A 16,121-nucleotide genomic window follows, 5' to 3' on the forward strand; every position below is an offset into this window, starting at 1 on the left:
TCCGACCCACACTGGCCACGTGTGAGGCAAAGGCCTTACTTATCCACTGCACGATCTCTCCAGCCTTGCCGCTTAGCTTTAAAACTTCACAAAGAATGGGGCTGGAGTGATAGTATAGCAGGGAGGCATTTGCCTTGGATGCGGACAACCCGGGTTTGATCCCTGGCATCCCATGTGGTCCCCTGAGCACTGCCAGGAGTAATTTCTGAGTGCAGACCCAGTAATAACCCCTGAGCATTGCAAGGTGTGGCCAAAAAACCAAAGGGGGAAAAAAAAATAACTGCATGATACACAAAGGAATACTATGCAGCTCTAAGAAAGAACTAAATCATGCGATTTCCAGCAGCACAGGGGCCAAAGGCTCTCATGCCGAGGGACTGTCAGAAGGAAAGGGAGAGTGATTCCTCATTTGGGGGACCAAGATACACAGCACGGGAGCAGTAAAGGGCCAAAGGCCACATAAGGGGCGAACAGAATCACACAGCTGAATTGGGCTGGGGGCTTGGGGAGGGAGGGGCCACACTGAGGATGGGGGTGGTGCTGGAATTATTACCTGCATGAGAAACCACTATTAATGCCATAGTAAACCACAGACTCAATTTTTTAAAACTTGGCTGGGGTGGGGACTTGGGCCACACCCAGCAGTGCTCAGGGCTCCTGGCTCTGCACTCGGGGATCACACCTCACAGTGCTGGGGGTGGGGGGACACACATGGGGTGATGGGGACGGACCTGGGGTCGGCCACGTGCAAGGTAAACGTCCTCTCCGCTGTGCTGTCGCTCTGGCCCCTCAATTAAAAAGACCTTCCTAAAAATGTACTGCTCACGAGCAGCACGGCAGCCGCCAGCACCTGTAACCCGGCGACACGCCAGCCCCCCTTCCGTGCCGCGGGCGCCCCGGTGGGCGGGACTAACCCTCGGTCCCCACTTTCCCCACTTCGTGAGGCGGGCTCAGTGCTTCCCTCGCCCCACACCGCCCCCAGGTGCAGTTCCAAGTCCAGGGGCAGAAACGCCGAGCGGCATGCGCAGTTCTCCCCGCCTTCGAGGGGCAGGGCAGGGGCAGGCTGGCCGCGGGCCACGGGGCCGTCGAAGACCCCATATGGCCCCGTGTGACCCGGCCTGCCCCGGGCAGGAGCGCGGCGGGAGGACGCCTGGCACGCGAGGCTCCACCCGGAGTGTCACCCAGGGCACCAGTCACGCTGCTCGGACAAAGTTCCGCCGGGGCCCAGGGGGGCGCTTGGCCGGCGCCCGCGCCCACGGCCCGCGCCCACGGCCCGCCGCACTCACCGTGCTCCACGAAGACGTTGCAGTGGGGTCCGCCGTGGCGCGCCGGCTCCTTCTTCCCCGCCCCCTTGATGAAGTGCAGGGCGGGCAGGCTCGGCCTCCGCTGGTCGCCGAGCACCTTTCCAGGCTGCTGCCCCATAAAGCACGGCCGGGCGCCCCTTCCCGGAGGACGGCCCCAGCGGCTCCCGAGGTTCGCGGCGGGGCTCACGCCATGCCCGGGGCCGGGCCCGGGGCCGAGTCGCGGGCGCGGCGGGCGGGGCCGGGGGGCGCGCACGTGTCCCGGGGGTCGCCCCCCGCCGGCGTCCGCCGCCCCGGCGCGAGCGACAACTTTTAAGTGGGCTTTTTAAAGGGCCTGTGGAACCTGCCCGGCTGCCTCCTCCGCATCGAAGTTGTGGGCTGCGCGGGGACACAGGGGGGCGGCGGGGACATTGGAGGGGGTCAGGGCATGAGGCGCCGGCGGGGGGCTCGAGGGGCGACGCGCCTCGGCGCCTCAGGAAACGGGGCGTCCCGGCCCGGGCTGCGGGGGCCCCCGGCCGGGGGTCTCCGCCCAGACACCGCCGCGCCGGGCGGCCGGTCACCGGCCCCGGGCGCCGCGGCCGAGCCCGCCCGCGCCCCCGGCCCGCGCCGCGGCTCCCCCGCCTCAGGCCCGGCCCGGGCGCCGCTCAGGGACGGACGCCGACCCCCGCGGCCGCCATGATGGATCGGCGCCTCTCCGCACGGCGCCGGGCCCCGCCCCCCGCCCCGCCCCCGCGGCTCGGCGCGCGCCCCGCGGGCCCCGGGACCCCCGCACGGCCGCCCCCGGCACCGCCGCCGCCGCGCCCGCCCGCCCGCCCGCGCGGCCCGCCGGAGCCCGGTCCGGCCCGACCTCCCGAGTGCGGCTCTTCCGAGCGCAAGGTGAGCGCCGAGGAAGCGCCCGCCTCCTCGGCCCTGCCATTGGTCCCCGGCGGTCCGGTCCGGTCGCTCCCCTCCGTGCCATTGGCCAGAGCAGGCGGTCCGGCCGGCGCTCTCGGCCAACCACCTCCGGCGCAGCCCGCTAGGCCTGCCGGGAGTTGTAGTTCCGCACAGCCCGCCCCCCACGGAGACACCCTGGGATTTCTTGCCCTCTGCCCCGGGCTCCTGAACCTCGGTCCCGCCTTCGGGGTGCCCGCGGACAGCAGCCGGCGTCGCGCAGAGGGAGCCAGTGCCTTCCCGGCGCGGGCAGTAAGGGTGGCGAGGAGAAAACTGCGGGTTGGACTTTCCTAGGACCGGAGTTGGAGGACTTCCTTGATCAGAACTCAAACTCAAGAGGAGAAAATTTCTCCCTCTGCTGGAAACCCGGAATTTGGTGGCTCTCCACTACCCGCCCACATGTCCACCTTTCCCCAGAAAAAGTATGATTAAATTATCCACAAGAGACGACTGGAAAATTTGGTACGCACTACCGAATTTATTGTTTCTTTGTAGCAAAGGGAGGCTTATTCATTCGACACACTACATTTGTAAATTGCGTTTTAGTCACTCAAGAGTTTGGAAAGAGTAAACCAAAGCGCTTGCTTTGTACCCTGCCTGGAGTGATCCCTGAGCACCGAGCCAGGGGTAAGCCCTGAGCACCATGAGGTGTGACCAAATAGCAAAACCAAAAGGGAATAAAGAGCTCGCTTCATAAGTGAACATCAACTTTCATTTACACACGTTTATACACACACATCATCATCATCATCATCATCATCCTATTAGCCCAGAAGAAGCCCCGGTTGTGAGGTTAGCGGGCCAGCCAACGTCCCGGCACATCAAACCGTCTAGTTTGCCAATAATGCATCTTCTGCAACTACAAAGCTTCCAGAGGTCAGAGCACTGCCCGTAAGGTGCCAGCCTTGCATGAAGCCGACTGGGTTCCCTCCCTGCACCCAGGAATGACACCTGAGCACAAAACAAGGAGTGAGCCCTGAGCACTGATGGGAATGGTCCACCCCCAAAAAATACAGCCAGAGGACCAGAGCAATAGTACCCTGCGTAGAGAGCTTGCCTCGCATGCAGCCAACCCTGGGTGCAATCCCTGCTCCATATGGTATTCTGAGCCCACCAGGAATGATCCCCACGTCAGAGCCATTAAGTCCTGAGCACCGTGGGGTGGGATCCCAAACAGAACTATGACCAGAGAATACAGATGTAAGGCATTTGCTTTGTAAGGAGCCAACCCAGATTCAATCACCGACGGCAAATGGGAACAGTCAGGAGCGGTCCTTGAGCACAGCCAGGCGTGGCCTCCTCAGGAAAAAGAGTTAATGAAAAAAAAAACCGTCCAGGGGCTGGAGCAATAGCACAGCGGGTAGGGCGTCTGCCTTGCACGCGGTCGACCCGGGTTCGATTCCCAGCATCCCATATGGTCCCCTGAGCACCGCCAGGGGTAATTCCTGAGTGCAGAGCCAGGAGTAACCCCTGTGCATCGCCAGGTGTGACCCAAAAAGCAAAAAAAAAAAAAAAACAACAACAACAAAAAAAAATGTCCAGGGGCTGGAGTGATAGCACAGCGGGTAGGGTGTTTGCCTTGCACGTGGCCGACCCGGGTTCGATCCCCAGCACCCCATATGGTCCCCTGAGCACCGCCAGGAGTGATTCCTGAGTGCAGAGCCAGGAGTAACCCCTGTGCATCGCCAGGTGTGACCCAAAAAGCAAAAAAAAACAAAACCGTCCACAGCCCCAGGGCCCCCTCTTCACTCTGTACCCAGCACGGGCACCTGCCTGACCCAAATGTCCGTTTCTAAAAAGACCCATTCACGGCAGCCCCACGCTGCACTGCAGCACCCGTCAGACCCTTCTCAGACTGTCATTTAACACTCTCCCTCGCCCAACAAGGCACAGAAAAGCACAAGCCACAATCCAGCTGTGACAGTCGCCCTCTGAGCCCTGTCATCCTGCTCCAAAGCCCCTGGTCTTCCCACATACCACGCAGTGCCAAGTGACGGGAAACCTGGCAGACAATAGGCCTTCAGAAGGGGCCACTGGGGCGGGAGACAGTACAGCGGGAGGGCACTTGCCCAGCACGCGGCCAACCTGGGCTCGATCCCCGGCATCCCATACGGTCCCCAGCACCACCAGGAGTCATTCCTGAGGGCAGAGCCAGGAGTGGACCCACTAGGCATCGCCAGGTAAAATAAACCAAAAAGAAGTGGCTACTGAGGGCAGGGCAGACCACAGCTGCCTGACATGGCTGTGGCTTATCTCTGGGAACATTTCTGTTGGAATCGGAAAGGCACTGATTTGACAATGACTTCCCCTAAGAATTAGTCACACAGAGGCCAGGGACGTGGCTCGGCTGAGTATACCTTAAGTGTGAGGCCCTGGGTTCAATCCCCAACATTGTTCTAAAAGATTAAAAAAAAAAAAAATTAGAGAGGCCAGGGGTTAGAGATAGGAGAGGGAGTCAGCACTTGCCTGGGTGACCTTTGATCCCCAGCACCCCATCAGAAGTGACCCCTGAGCACACAATCAGAAATAAACCTCGAGTACTACCAGGTGTGGCCCAAAATCAAAACAGGAAAATAAAAAGGGGTCAGAGCCACAGTTCAGGGGTAAGATGTTGACCTCACATGCGCCAGCCCAGGTTCCACACCACTCACCGACCCCATGGCGTCCCCCCGAGCACTGCCAGGAATGACTCCTGAGCACAAAGCAAGGAGTAAGACTTGAGCACAGTCGGATAGATCCCAAAAATAAGAAACTTTTTTTAAAGTATCAAATTTAGGACTAATAAACTCATGTTGGGCTTGTTTTTTCCTTTTTTTTTGTAGTTTCTTTCTTCTCTACGTTTGCGGAGCTAGAATCCATGGCCTCTTTACATGCCAGTCCTCCAGCACTGAGCTGTGACCGCCGTCCCTCGCCTCGGAGTCGAGCTAGCTTTGCTCTCAGTCTGGCCACCAGGCCACCAGGTACTTAGTACTGTTCTTTTAAAATTTCACTGCCCTTAATCTTTTTTTTGGCGGGGGTGGGGGAGGGTGGGGGGGTTTCCAGTGGCTCTGGGGATGGGGCACACACTATTCCTGGCTCTATGCAGTCGCTCCCGGCTGTGCTGGGGACCAAACCTGAACCTCTCCTGCGTGCAGTGCACTAACCGAGTCCTCCACTCCCTGTCCAGCTGTCGCCCTTTCCCACTCCTAATCGTGCAATCATTCCCTGCACATCCTTCCACATTCCACCACTCATGAAAGGTGGAAGAATCAGAATAATTCACTCGGCATTTCTTGAGTCCCCATGTCATGAATTGCGTTTGCGTTAGGCGCTGGGCCTCAAGGGTGTGTGAAGACAGACGCGTCACTGTTCTGGAGGTGCCTCCCTCAAGCTAAGGAACCAAGTACCATCAGTGAGCACCGGGGCTAACGATACGGATCAGCCTTGGAAGCTAGCGGGATGGGGCACCTTTTTCTGCCAAGACCCATAGGAACATCCATACCAACATCTGGGCCATACAGGACAGGCGGATGGGCCCGGCTGGGGGCAGGTGACAGGAAGCCTGTCTCTGCCTGTCATATACCAGGACGTCCTGTGGCCTGCTGATGGGACATCCCCCATGCACTTTGCAATGCTCCACCAATGCTCAGGGCATTCTCCTGGCTCTGCATTGAGGAACCACTCCTGGCAGTGCTCGGGGGCCATATGGGGTGCCGGGAATCGAACCTAGGCAGGTTGTGTGCAAGGCAAGCCCCTTACCTGCTGTACTATCACTCCGGCCCTTCCCATGCACTTCTAAAGGGTAGTTCTGTGATCTTCACCAGGATCAAATGAGGCGATGTTTGGTTTCCAGGACAACTGAGACTTCACAGAAGCGTGTGGTTTATCCTCATCCCCATTTTCCACTCACCCTTGCTTTGACACGAACCTCACCCCTATCTATACTTATAATTTCCTTTCTTTGGGGCCATACCTGCCGTCTTTCCATCCCGACTATTTCACCCGGAGCTGCGTCATACGACTTCACTCCCAACAGTCCCGTAGAATATGCCTAGGTGTGCTATGGAGGGTTTTGGACATACACGAAGCAGGGCTGGGGGTGCGTGAGGGGGCCCCCAGCTCCAGACTCAGGGACCAGACACGTGCTGGAGATGGGCTCCCGGGCACCCCAGCCCTGGGGGTATCTCAAAACACCCCGGAGGACTTAAAACTAGACATCAGAGTTCAGGAAACGCCTGACAATCCGAAGAGCTAGATGCTGCCGGGTATTGGGGAGCGTCCCTTAGTTCACCTATTCTTGATACGTTTCCGTCCAATCTAACTTCATCTTCGCCTTCAGAAAGCAGAACCCCTAAGTCGCTCTGGACTCCAAGAACTTCAGTGGAATGAGTGGACACGGGCGCCCTCTGGTGGCCGCATGAAGTAGATGGTCGCTCTCCAGAGTGTCCAGCCAGGGGACACGGAGAGAAGCCAGCCAAAGGAGCTTCGGGGGCCAGGGGGGGTTCAGGCTCACACACGACCTGAACAAGGCCAAGCTAGGACTCCGGCACCCAAGGGTCCGCATTCTCTTTCCTAATAATTCCGACAAGTGAGCCGCTGGAAAGCAACGACAGGGTCTGTGCAAACTGCTCGAAGTGGACATGCTTGGGAGACGAGAGAGACATCTCTCCTCCTGCGCCGTGTTGTCAGAGGCAGGGACGGGCCCTTCAGGCCCAGGGAGAGGCTCGAAGGGCCGAGTGCACACTTCCTGCATGCAGGAGCCCAGGCTTGATGTCCAGCGCCACAGGGTGCCCCAGGCAGAGTCAGAAATAGCTCCCCGGGGCTGGAGCGAGAGTAGAGCGGGGAGGGTGTTTGCCTTGCACGAGGTCGACCCGGGTTCGATCCGAGGCATCCCAGATGGTCCCCCAAGCCCTGCCACAAGTGATCCCTAACCTAAGTGAGAGCCAGGGGTGACCCTGAGCATCACTGGGTGTGGCCCAAAAACCAAAAAGGAAAAAAAGAGTCCCCAAGTTTTGGGGTTGGACACAGTAGCTTGCCTTGCATGCAGCTGCCCCGTTTCAAGCCCCAGCGCTCCAAACGGTCCCCAGAGCCCCGCCAGGAGCGATCCCTGAGCCAGAAGTAAGCCCCCAGCACTGCCACGGGGGGCTTCAAAACCAAAACCAAACCAAGCTCCTTTCCAAACTGATTCTGCAATCACAGCTGCACGTGGCGAGGAGACAGAGCCATTAGGAGATGCACCTGCATGTCTGTAACTGCCCCCCTCAACCACAGAACACAGCGAAGGTCCATGGGTGCCGAGTGTGACACAGTGCCCCGCAGTGTGGAATGAAGCGGTGCTTCGGGCTGGAGCGTGGACTGCATGCAGGAGGCCTGGCTTCATCTCTGGGTCCCCCGAGCCTGGAGAAGCCCATCAGCCCCCGGGGTCTCATGGAGAGCCCCACCCCACCACAGACAGACAGAAAGACAGAGACAGACACACACACACAGAACACAGAATTCATACATGATCCCTGGCACCCCCCAGACTCCCCCAAGGTTCCCAAAACCTAAACCAAGGCACCTTTCACTGACTGGCCTCCCCGGCAGAGCGGGCTCCGCCCATGGTGCTCTGGGCCTGGCACGGGCCAGGCAGGCGCCCTGACCTGGAGATGCATCGCCCTGGAGCCCGCCTGGGGCCGCTGCTCCCCGGAAAAGCAGCCCAGCAGTCCTCAGCGGGAACCGCCACTCAGCAATCCGGGAGGGTGGGGAACCCAGACGTGCTCAGGGGTCACTCCTGGTGGTGCTCGGGGGTCCTACGGGGTGCCGGGGATCAAACCCAGGTCAGCCGCGTACGAGGCGACCACCTACCCGCTGTGCTCTCGCTTCCGCCCGTCTTCTTAGCGCTTGAACTACTTCAAGGTGGTCGGTACAGAAGGAACCAGCTTTCCTCTTCCCTCCTAGCTCTGACAATCACTTCAGTCAGAGACCCGGAAGCTCCTATCACCGACAACGCGACTTCCACACGGTTGCTCGGGAACTTTATTCCTCCACGAGCCGTCGGGCCGACTCTCCCCATTTTCCTCAGCGACACCCCGGTGCAGGACGGCAGGTGGGAGCCAAGGCCGGAGAGCCCGGGGCCAGGGAGGCCACGGCGCGACTTCCCAGGGCACCCTGCGGTGGCGGAGTTGTGACCAAAGAAGACCAGGCTCCCTGAAGGGTTTCGGGACGAGAGTCCGCGGCCGGGAGCACTCTCTGGCCCCCTAGGCTGGGCACTGGGCCCTGGGGGGCTCCCTCCTCGGGCTGCCTCCGAGCAGGAGGGAGCAGTCTGCAGGCGGGCGGCGGGGGCCTGGCTCACCCACAGCTTCCTCGGAGCCGCTCCCGGCCGGGCGCGGGTGCCGGCGCCTTCTCCCTAGCCCTCCTGCTCCAGCAGCCGCTGGCGCGTCTCCATCACGATCTCCTCCACCACTTCCGGCTTGAGGATGTCTTTGATCTGAGAGGGAAGAGGCAGGAGTTGGTTCCCCAAAGCCGCCCCGGGCTGCAGGGCGCAGGCTCAGCCCACAGACTTCGGTCCTCCAGCCCCGAGCTGCCCGAGCACCACAGGCGCAGCCCCACGAGCAGCCTGGAGCCACGGGAAAGGGCAAAGGCCGGCCGGGCCCTGCGTCTCCTGGGAGCTACGCGGGGAAAGCCGGGGTCGTGGCTCCAGCTGCGTGTCCTGCTGACTGGGCGCTCAGGAAGCAGCACTGCACAGGGGACCCCGCTGCTCCACTCCTGCCTGGCCCCCAGCCCTGTCTGAGAGCAACGGGCGACGCCGAGGGCGTTCCCAGCCTTCGGGGGAGCCGCGGAGCCCAGACGGGGGAGAAGCGCAGTGAGCGGGCGCAGGCGGGGGCGGCGCGGGCCGCGGGACTACCTGATGCGGCAGAGACGCCTCGAAGCAGTACAGGATGCTGGTGTCGTACAGCATCATCCTCTGCGTCACCAGCGCCACGATGCAGTTCCGCAGCCGCGAGATCACCTCCCGGTCGGCGAGCGAGACGGGCTGGCAGAGAAGAGAGAGGCCTCAGGGCTGTGGCCACCGCCGGCTCCCGGCCACCCTCGGCGATGACCCCACGACCCTGCCGACTCCTCCACCAAGACCAAGGCCGGATTCACCTCCCGCTCACCAACACGCCGGGGCTCAGAGCCCGAAGGAACGAGGAGCCCGGTGAGCCCCTCCTCCCAGCAGCACCCCAGAGACCCCCCCCTACCTCCAGGTTGGCCACGAAACCCCCCGCCTCGTCGTCCTTGTGCTCGGGCGTGGGGTAGATCCAGATGAAGCCGTTGTTGCCCAGGATGACGGACGCCCCGCAGGGCAGGTCGTGGAAGTGAGTCTTCTGCCTCTTCACCAGGGAGGGGGACACCTGCACCAGGACGCCCTGGCCCAGCTGAGGGGGCGGAGAGAGAGCGCTGAGGGCCCGGGAAGGGAAGGCGCCTCGGCGTGCCCTGGCTCGCCACGGCCCCAGGTCCCACCGCGCCGGCCAGCCCCCTCTCTCTCCGTCGCCCGGGACGGGAGTAGGAGCACGGGCGCCCGCCGCACCAGCCCAGCCCGCACGCCTCGCCCTGGCTGGTGCAGCTGTGAGAGGGGCCCGTCCCTCCCTGCCCAGCAGGCCGCGCCCAGTGCACCCTGGGGCCGAGGGTCTGCAGGGCCCGGCGCCCAAGGGGTGTGCGCGCATGAGGCACCTCCCGGGCCACGCTCAAGGCCACGAAGGGTAAGAGGGGTCTGTGCACTCAGTGTGGGGGCCGCAGTGGAGGCACAGCGGGCAGGGCACTTGCCTGGCATGCAGCTGACCGTTTCGATCCCTGACTCCTGCGTGGTCCCCTGCGCCCCAAAGCCCTGAGCACCACTGGGTACGGCCCAACGGCCCCCATCACCAAAAAGCACAAGAAAAAAAAGGTCGCGGACAGAGAAATAACACAGCCGCCAAGCCCCACCAGGAGTGATCCCTGAGCACAAAACCAGGAGTAAGGCCTGAGCACTATCAGGTGTGGCCCCAAAACAAAAGCAAAAACAACATAAAACAGGGAGGGAGGAAGGCCTGAGAAAGCCCAGAGACAGGCGGGGGTCTGCTCAGAAGGCTGCTGCCTCCACGTCCCCTCACCGCTGGGCGCCCGAGGCCACGCCCACTGTCCCCAGGGGCAGGGTAGCGGTGAGGGCACCCGCCTGGGTCCAGTTCTGGCCCTGCAGGGTCCCCTGAGCAGCAGCAGGTGCAGCCCTGGAAGCTGCCAGCACCTGGGTGAGGCTCTGGGGGGCCCAGCACGGTGGGGGTGGCCCAGGCGGCCCCAGGCCCAGCCCCGCTCTGGCCGGCGCTACCGGGCGGCCTGCAGAGCACAGCGCGAGGCTTCCCAGGCGAGCAGCTGGCTGCTCTGGGTCACCGTCCCCACAGAGCAGCACGCCGGGGAGCAGCACCAGCCCGGGACCCGCCTGCTTGTCTGTATTCTGGTGCTGGGGCCACAGCCGCGGGTGGCGGGGAGGGGGTGCTCGGGGAGCCCGGGCCCAGCAGGCACTCCGGGCCAACCCTGGGGCTCTGCCGACCCCCGGGATGGGAGCTGGGCGAGCAGGGGCCGCGCCAGGCCGCGCAGAGGCCGACTCACCTTTCCGTACTTCAGGCTCCGCGTGTGGAGGGAGACGGCGCCGTCAGAGAACACGGCCTGGACCTCGGCCTGGCCCGGGGTGAAGGAGCAAACACTTCCAGGGCCCCACCTCCCCGGCCGCCCCTCCTGGCCCAGGGCCCCCCGTGCCGGGACAGAACAGCCCCTTTCCACTCCCAGGGGCCGCGACTTGGAAAACCTGGTCCTGCTCGCGACCCAAGCACAGTCCGGAGCACCGAGCGCGAGCCGGAGAGGCTGGACAGCGCCTCCGCACGGGACGCGCCACGCCCCAGTCCCCCCCACAGCCGGGACGGGCCGCGCAGGATACGCTGATGAGGTCCCCTTCCTGCAGGAAGCCTCTCATGGCCAGCTCGTCCTCCGCTGATCGCCGCCTCTGAAATACACGCGCGGAAGGCGCATGTGACCGGAAGAGGTGGAAAGGCCCCGCCCCCCACCTGCCCCTCTGCAGCCCCGTCCCCAGCCCCGTCCGTTTCTGTGAACGCTCTGAAAGCAGCCACTGGACTCCCACAATGCAATGCGGCGGGTCCCGGGTGCCCCTCAGGGACAGGAAGGGGGACCTCGCCTCTCGGGGGCCCGGGCACAGCCAGGGCGCCTCACCCCGCCGTCTCCTCGGATCAACAGTCCGGCGGTCCGGCACTGTACCTGGAGGCCCGGCCAGGCCGCATTCCCGGGCACTGAGCCACTCCACGGGCCTGAGCCACGGGGCGCCACCTTTCAGGGAGGCCTGCAATGCCCCCCCAGGGCTGCTGCCCCGAGAGGGAGCCGCGCGGGTGCCTGCAGCCTAGGCAGGAGCCCGGCCAAGCGAGGGGCCTGAAGGTGGGTCTCCCCAGACGCCCACTTCAGGGGGCCGCCTCTGGACAAAGCATTCCCTGGGGCCGGAGCGGTGGGTGCAGAGGGACAGCATTTGCTTTGCTCACGGCCGACCCGGGCTCCATCCCCACATCCCACACGGTCCCCCGGGCACCACCAGGAGTGATTCTTGAGCACAGAGCCAGGAGTAACCCGAGCCCTGCTGGATGTGGCCCCAAAACAAAGCTCAGCTGAGCTCCCTGGTGGCACCAAGGACCCCAGGACTGGAGCTAGCCGGGTGGTGCCCGGAGCCCGCCGCTGGCCCTCACCAGCTCCCCTCCAGGAAGGTTCATGGACGACAGGAGCAGGACCGAATCCAGCCTGGAGTTGGTCTCCACCTTCCACCTCTTCTGCTGGACCTACAGAGAAAGTACACGCCTGGCCACGGAGCCCGGGCAGCGCTCCCAACGCACGTGACCCCCAGTAAACGGGCCCGACACCCACGGCCACACAAGCGCCCACCGTGCCGTAGGCAAGAGAGAACCGCATTCATCCAGTCACCAGCTGGCCTTGGCTCGGCCCAGACCGACCCGGGAGCCAATTACCTCGGTGATCCGCCCGACCACGATGTCCCCCACCTCGCCGTTGTACCTGAAAGGGAAGACGGGGGCCTGTCAACGCGGGGGCATCTCGGGGGGTCCAGGAGCCATCGGAGGCTCCGGCTGGACAGGAGCGGACCCTGGCGGGGCCCCCGCTGAGTAAACTCGGAACCACGCTCCTCCAACTCACTTCTCAGCAGCCGGTGGCTTCAGTCTTGGGTGTGGGGCCGGACAGTTTTACAGCGGGGGAGGGTTTTTGCTTCGCACGTACCCAACCCGGGTTCTATCCCCAGCATCCCACATGGTCCCCCGAGCCCTCCAGGAGTGATCCCTAAGGGCTAAGCCCTGGCACCGCTGGGTGTGACACAAAAACAGAAAGTAAAAGCAAAGAGTCCTGTGTGTGGTGAGCGCCAGACACTGCCTGAAGGGGCACCTGAACCCGGCCGGAGAGCACAGCGGGGAGAGCACTGGCCTTGCACGTGGCCCACACGGGTTTCCGACCCCCAGCACCGCGTATGGTCCCGGGGTCCCCGGGCACTGCCAGGTGTGGCGCCAACCCGCCCCCTCCGCAAAAAGTCAAAGCCTACGTGGTAAGTCTGGCGTACTGGGGCTCAGAGACAGAGAACACGCGCCTAAACAGCCAGCCTCGCCCCGCCCCCGCCCGTGCACCCCGGACCCTCCGCTAGCTCCTAAGCGCAGTGCACATGACGGGGCCCTAGCACAGTCCAGCCCGGACCTGGTGCAGTTCGGCCCCTGGTGGGCCCATGTGACTTAATGAACCCCCTCCCGCAACCCTCGGGAATGTGCCATTCCTGAGCTGGCAGCCCCACCGCCGCTGGCCAGCACCCCCACCCCTGCCCAAAGCCCCCCTACTCCCCAATCACTGACGGATTCTCTCCAAGCGTGAACCACCTCAGGAGAGAGCTCGGGGCCGAGCAACAGGACAGCGGCGGGGCACTAGCCTGGACAAGCCAGCCGGGTTAGATCCCCGGTACCCGACACGTCCCCCGGGGCCCCTCCAGGTGTGATCCCGGAGTACAGAGCCAGGGGTACGCCCTGAGCACGCCAGCTGTGGCCCCCAAACAAACAAATAAACAAACAACAACCTAAGAAGCAAGAAAACGCCTCGAGCGTCCTGCTCCGGGCCGGCCTGTGGCTTCGGGTTCCCCTGCCCGAGGACACAGGCAAGGACACGCGTGGCTGCTCCCTCCCGAGGGACCCCGGAGACCGAGACCTCTGCAGGACTCGCCGCCACTCACCTCGGCTGCCCCGCAGGCCGGCAGCCCGAGTGACCCGCCTGCAGCCTAGGCCGAGTGGGCCGACCCGAATGACCCCGGGCCCATGAGGTCCCTGACCCCACTGGCTGGGGCTGACCTTCACCGGCGCCTTGGGACCAGCAACTGCGGCCCGACAGGCAGGTCTGCACAGCTTGGACGGCGGGGGGCATCTCGGAGGCACACACAGCGCACTCACTACCCCCAGCCGGTGGCGATGCTCAAACCCAGGCGTGAGCTGTCGGGCAGGCCGGGGCGGGGGGGCGGGGAGGCTGGGTTGGGCCGGGGAGCGCGTGGCCCCGGGGGAGACACACTCCGCGTTCTCACCTGGTTTTCAGAGCCTTCACACAGATGAGCTTGTTCACTCTCTCCACGGAGCCGGCCACAGATGCGATGAGCTTCTCCTCCCCCATGTAGGTCCCGTGGCCCCTGTGAGAGGGAAGGCAGAGAGGACGGGTGACACACGGTCCCACCACAGATGACATGCTCCGGGCCGGAGAGCAGAGGCTGAGGCACCTGCCTTGCAGCCCATCCTCCCGGCCCGACGCCCGCTACCACCCAGGGTCACGGAGTGCGGTGCAAACCCCCCACCAAAGAATGACGGAACCCAGACCCTGCAGCCCCCCTGCTTTATTTACAGGCAGGCGGCTTTCTTGGAAAGCCTTAACTCTGCACACCGGTTACCTTGGAGGAGGCGCACACCTGGCCGCGCTCAGGTCTTACTCTTGGTTCTGTGCTCAAGGGTCCTGTGCTCAAGGCGCGTGCAGAGAAAGCACAGTACTCACTGGTCGGCCCCTCCCGCCCCTGAACCAACATGCTCAGCAACTGACTCCTCCAGAGCCGCGGGAGTTCTTCCCTGACACCCCGAAGGCCTCCGCACCCAGCAGTCCGCCCAGACTGCCTTTTCAAGCAGCCGTCCTTCCTGCCACCCCGCAGGGTGCCCCCCACTCGACACTCAGGACCCTCCACTTCCCTGTTCCTTCCACCACCATTCGGCTACACACCCCCGGAGACCGAGCCCAGCACTTACTTCCTGTGGCCTCCCCGCCCCCGCCAGCCATGGGCCGGAGAGATGGCTCAGGGTGCAGGCAGCCCGGCCTGGCTGACTCCTGGCTCTGCACCCGGAGATCACTCCCGGCGGGGCTCAGGGGGCCGCCCGGGGTCGGGTCAGCCTCATACAGGCAAGGCGCTGCCCACTGTGCGCTCTCCAGCACCGACTCTGTCTTCTGCTGAACCCCAGCCACACAAAATGAACACACACAGGGCTGGAGTGATAGCACAGCGGGGAGGGAGTTTGCCTTGCACTCGGCTAATCCAGGTTCAATTCCCAGCATCCCATATGGTCCCTCGGCACCACCAGGAGTAATTCCTGAGTGCAGAGCCAGGAGTAACCCCTGTGCATCGCCGGGTGTGACCCAAAAAGCAAAAAAAAATAAAATAAAATAAAAATAAACACACACGTTGCACTCTGACTACGCTGACTCTCCGTGGGGTGCCCGGGGAGTCTCCCAGCCCAGCGCCGGCTGGTTCCTGCCACTCCGGGGGGGCCCTACAAACCCATCTCGAAGGCGTGGACGAAGGAGGCTGGATGTCAAGGGCTCCTGGCTCCGGTCATCTCAGACTCGGAGGCGGAGGGGCGGTGCTCTGCAGGCGTACCATCACTCCCCCCAGAATAAAACTAAGAACCACAGCAGCTGGAACACCGGGGCGCTCCCCGGGGCCGACCCCTGCGGCAGGGGGCGGGGGTGTGGCTGCCTCTGGCCGCGGTCTCGTCCATCCGCGCACCCGTTACCGCTGCCCCCGGTCTCCTTCGGGCGGGCACTGACCGGCAGCGGCCCGACCCCCCAACGGCCCCCTCGGGCTCCCGCGGCGGCGGGCCGCCTGCCGGTCCAACCCGAGCCCAAACAACCGGTTCCGACGCGGAGGCGCGGGCGGGGCAGGTCTCGGACCCGGGTCGCCGCCGCCGGGAGGCAGAGCGTACACGCGGAAGACCCCCGGCGACCCCGCCGGGCCCTGCCGGCCCCGAGCCCCCCACCACCACCAAAACGTTCTTCTTAATAAATAACAGGACGCACGAGCCCGCGCGGGTCTGGCCGGCAGGCCACGTGCAGGCCGCGGCGCCCCGCGGGCCCGAGGCCCCCACGCCCCGCGTACCGCATGAAGCCGGTGTCCGTGGTGATCGTGTCCCCCGGCACCACCAGGTGCTTCTTGGTGTCGCGGCCCAGGGTCTCGCCAACAGGCTTGCGAGCGACCGGGAGCCGCATCTCCATCGCCATCTTGGCGCCAAGGGCCTGCGCAGGCGCAGCCCGGCCACGACCCGCGGGGATAGGCTCGGCGAGTCCCCATTGGCGCGCGGGGGCGCGGGGTGGGCGGGGCCTCACGGAAGCCGCCAATAGAAACGCAGGGCCTGGCAGCCATGCTGACTCTTGGCAAGCACTAGGGCATCTAACAGGGACGAAGAAAGTCAGGTGGCCATGTTTAGTCTTGGCAAGGGTGCATCTGCGAACTGATAAAATCTAGGGATGTCAAGTGAATGATTTTCTACCAAAACTGCCTGGCACTTATCATCCCATTTATTGTTTACCAGTTATTAGAAGTCATTGAGAAGCCATTGAGAAATGTCA

General features: G+C 63.6%; 2 protein-coding genes across 2 annotated transcripts in view; both read right to left on the reverse strand.

Annotated features, from left to right (window-relative positions):
- Positions 1-1,907, reverse strand: part of ABL1 (ABL proto-oncogene 1, non-receptor tyrosine kinase) — a 95,841-nt gene extending 93,934 nt beyond the window's left edge. The window contains exon 1 of the mRNA XM_055132731.1: positions 1,287-1,907. Coding sequence (XP_054988706.1) covers positions 1,287-1,422 — 136 coding nt within the window. The 5' untranslated portion in view covers positions 1,423-1,907. The remainder of the gene's footprint in view (positions 1-1,286) is intronic.
- A 782-nt stretch (positions 1,908-2,689) lies between these two features.
- Positions 2,690-15,780, reverse strand: EXOSC2 (exosome component 2). The gene is made up of 9 exons (XM_004613269.2): positions 15,652-15,780; positions 13,825-13,926; positions 12,230-12,275; positions 11,954-12,043; positions 11,143-11,208; positions 10,818-10,886; positions 9,434-9,610; positions 9,097-9,225; positions 2,690-8,679 (listed from the first exon to the last, which is right to left on the reverse strand). The coding sequence occupies exons 1-9, from the start codon at positions 15,771-15,773 to the stop codon at positions 8,599-8,601; spliced, it is 882 nt and encodes a 293-aa protein (XP_004613326.1). The 5' UTR covers positions 15,774-15,780; the 3' UTR covers positions 2,690-8,598.
- Between the last annotated feature and the right edge of the window lie 341 nt (positions 15,781-16,121).

The sequence above is a fragment of the Sorex araneus genome, chromosome 1 (assembly GCF_027595985.1).
Source record: "Sorex araneus isolate mSorAra2 chromosome 1, mSorAra2.pri, whole genome shotgun sequence".
NCBI lineage: Eukaryota > Metazoa > Chordata > Mammalia > Eulipotyphla > Soricidae > Sorex > Sorex araneus.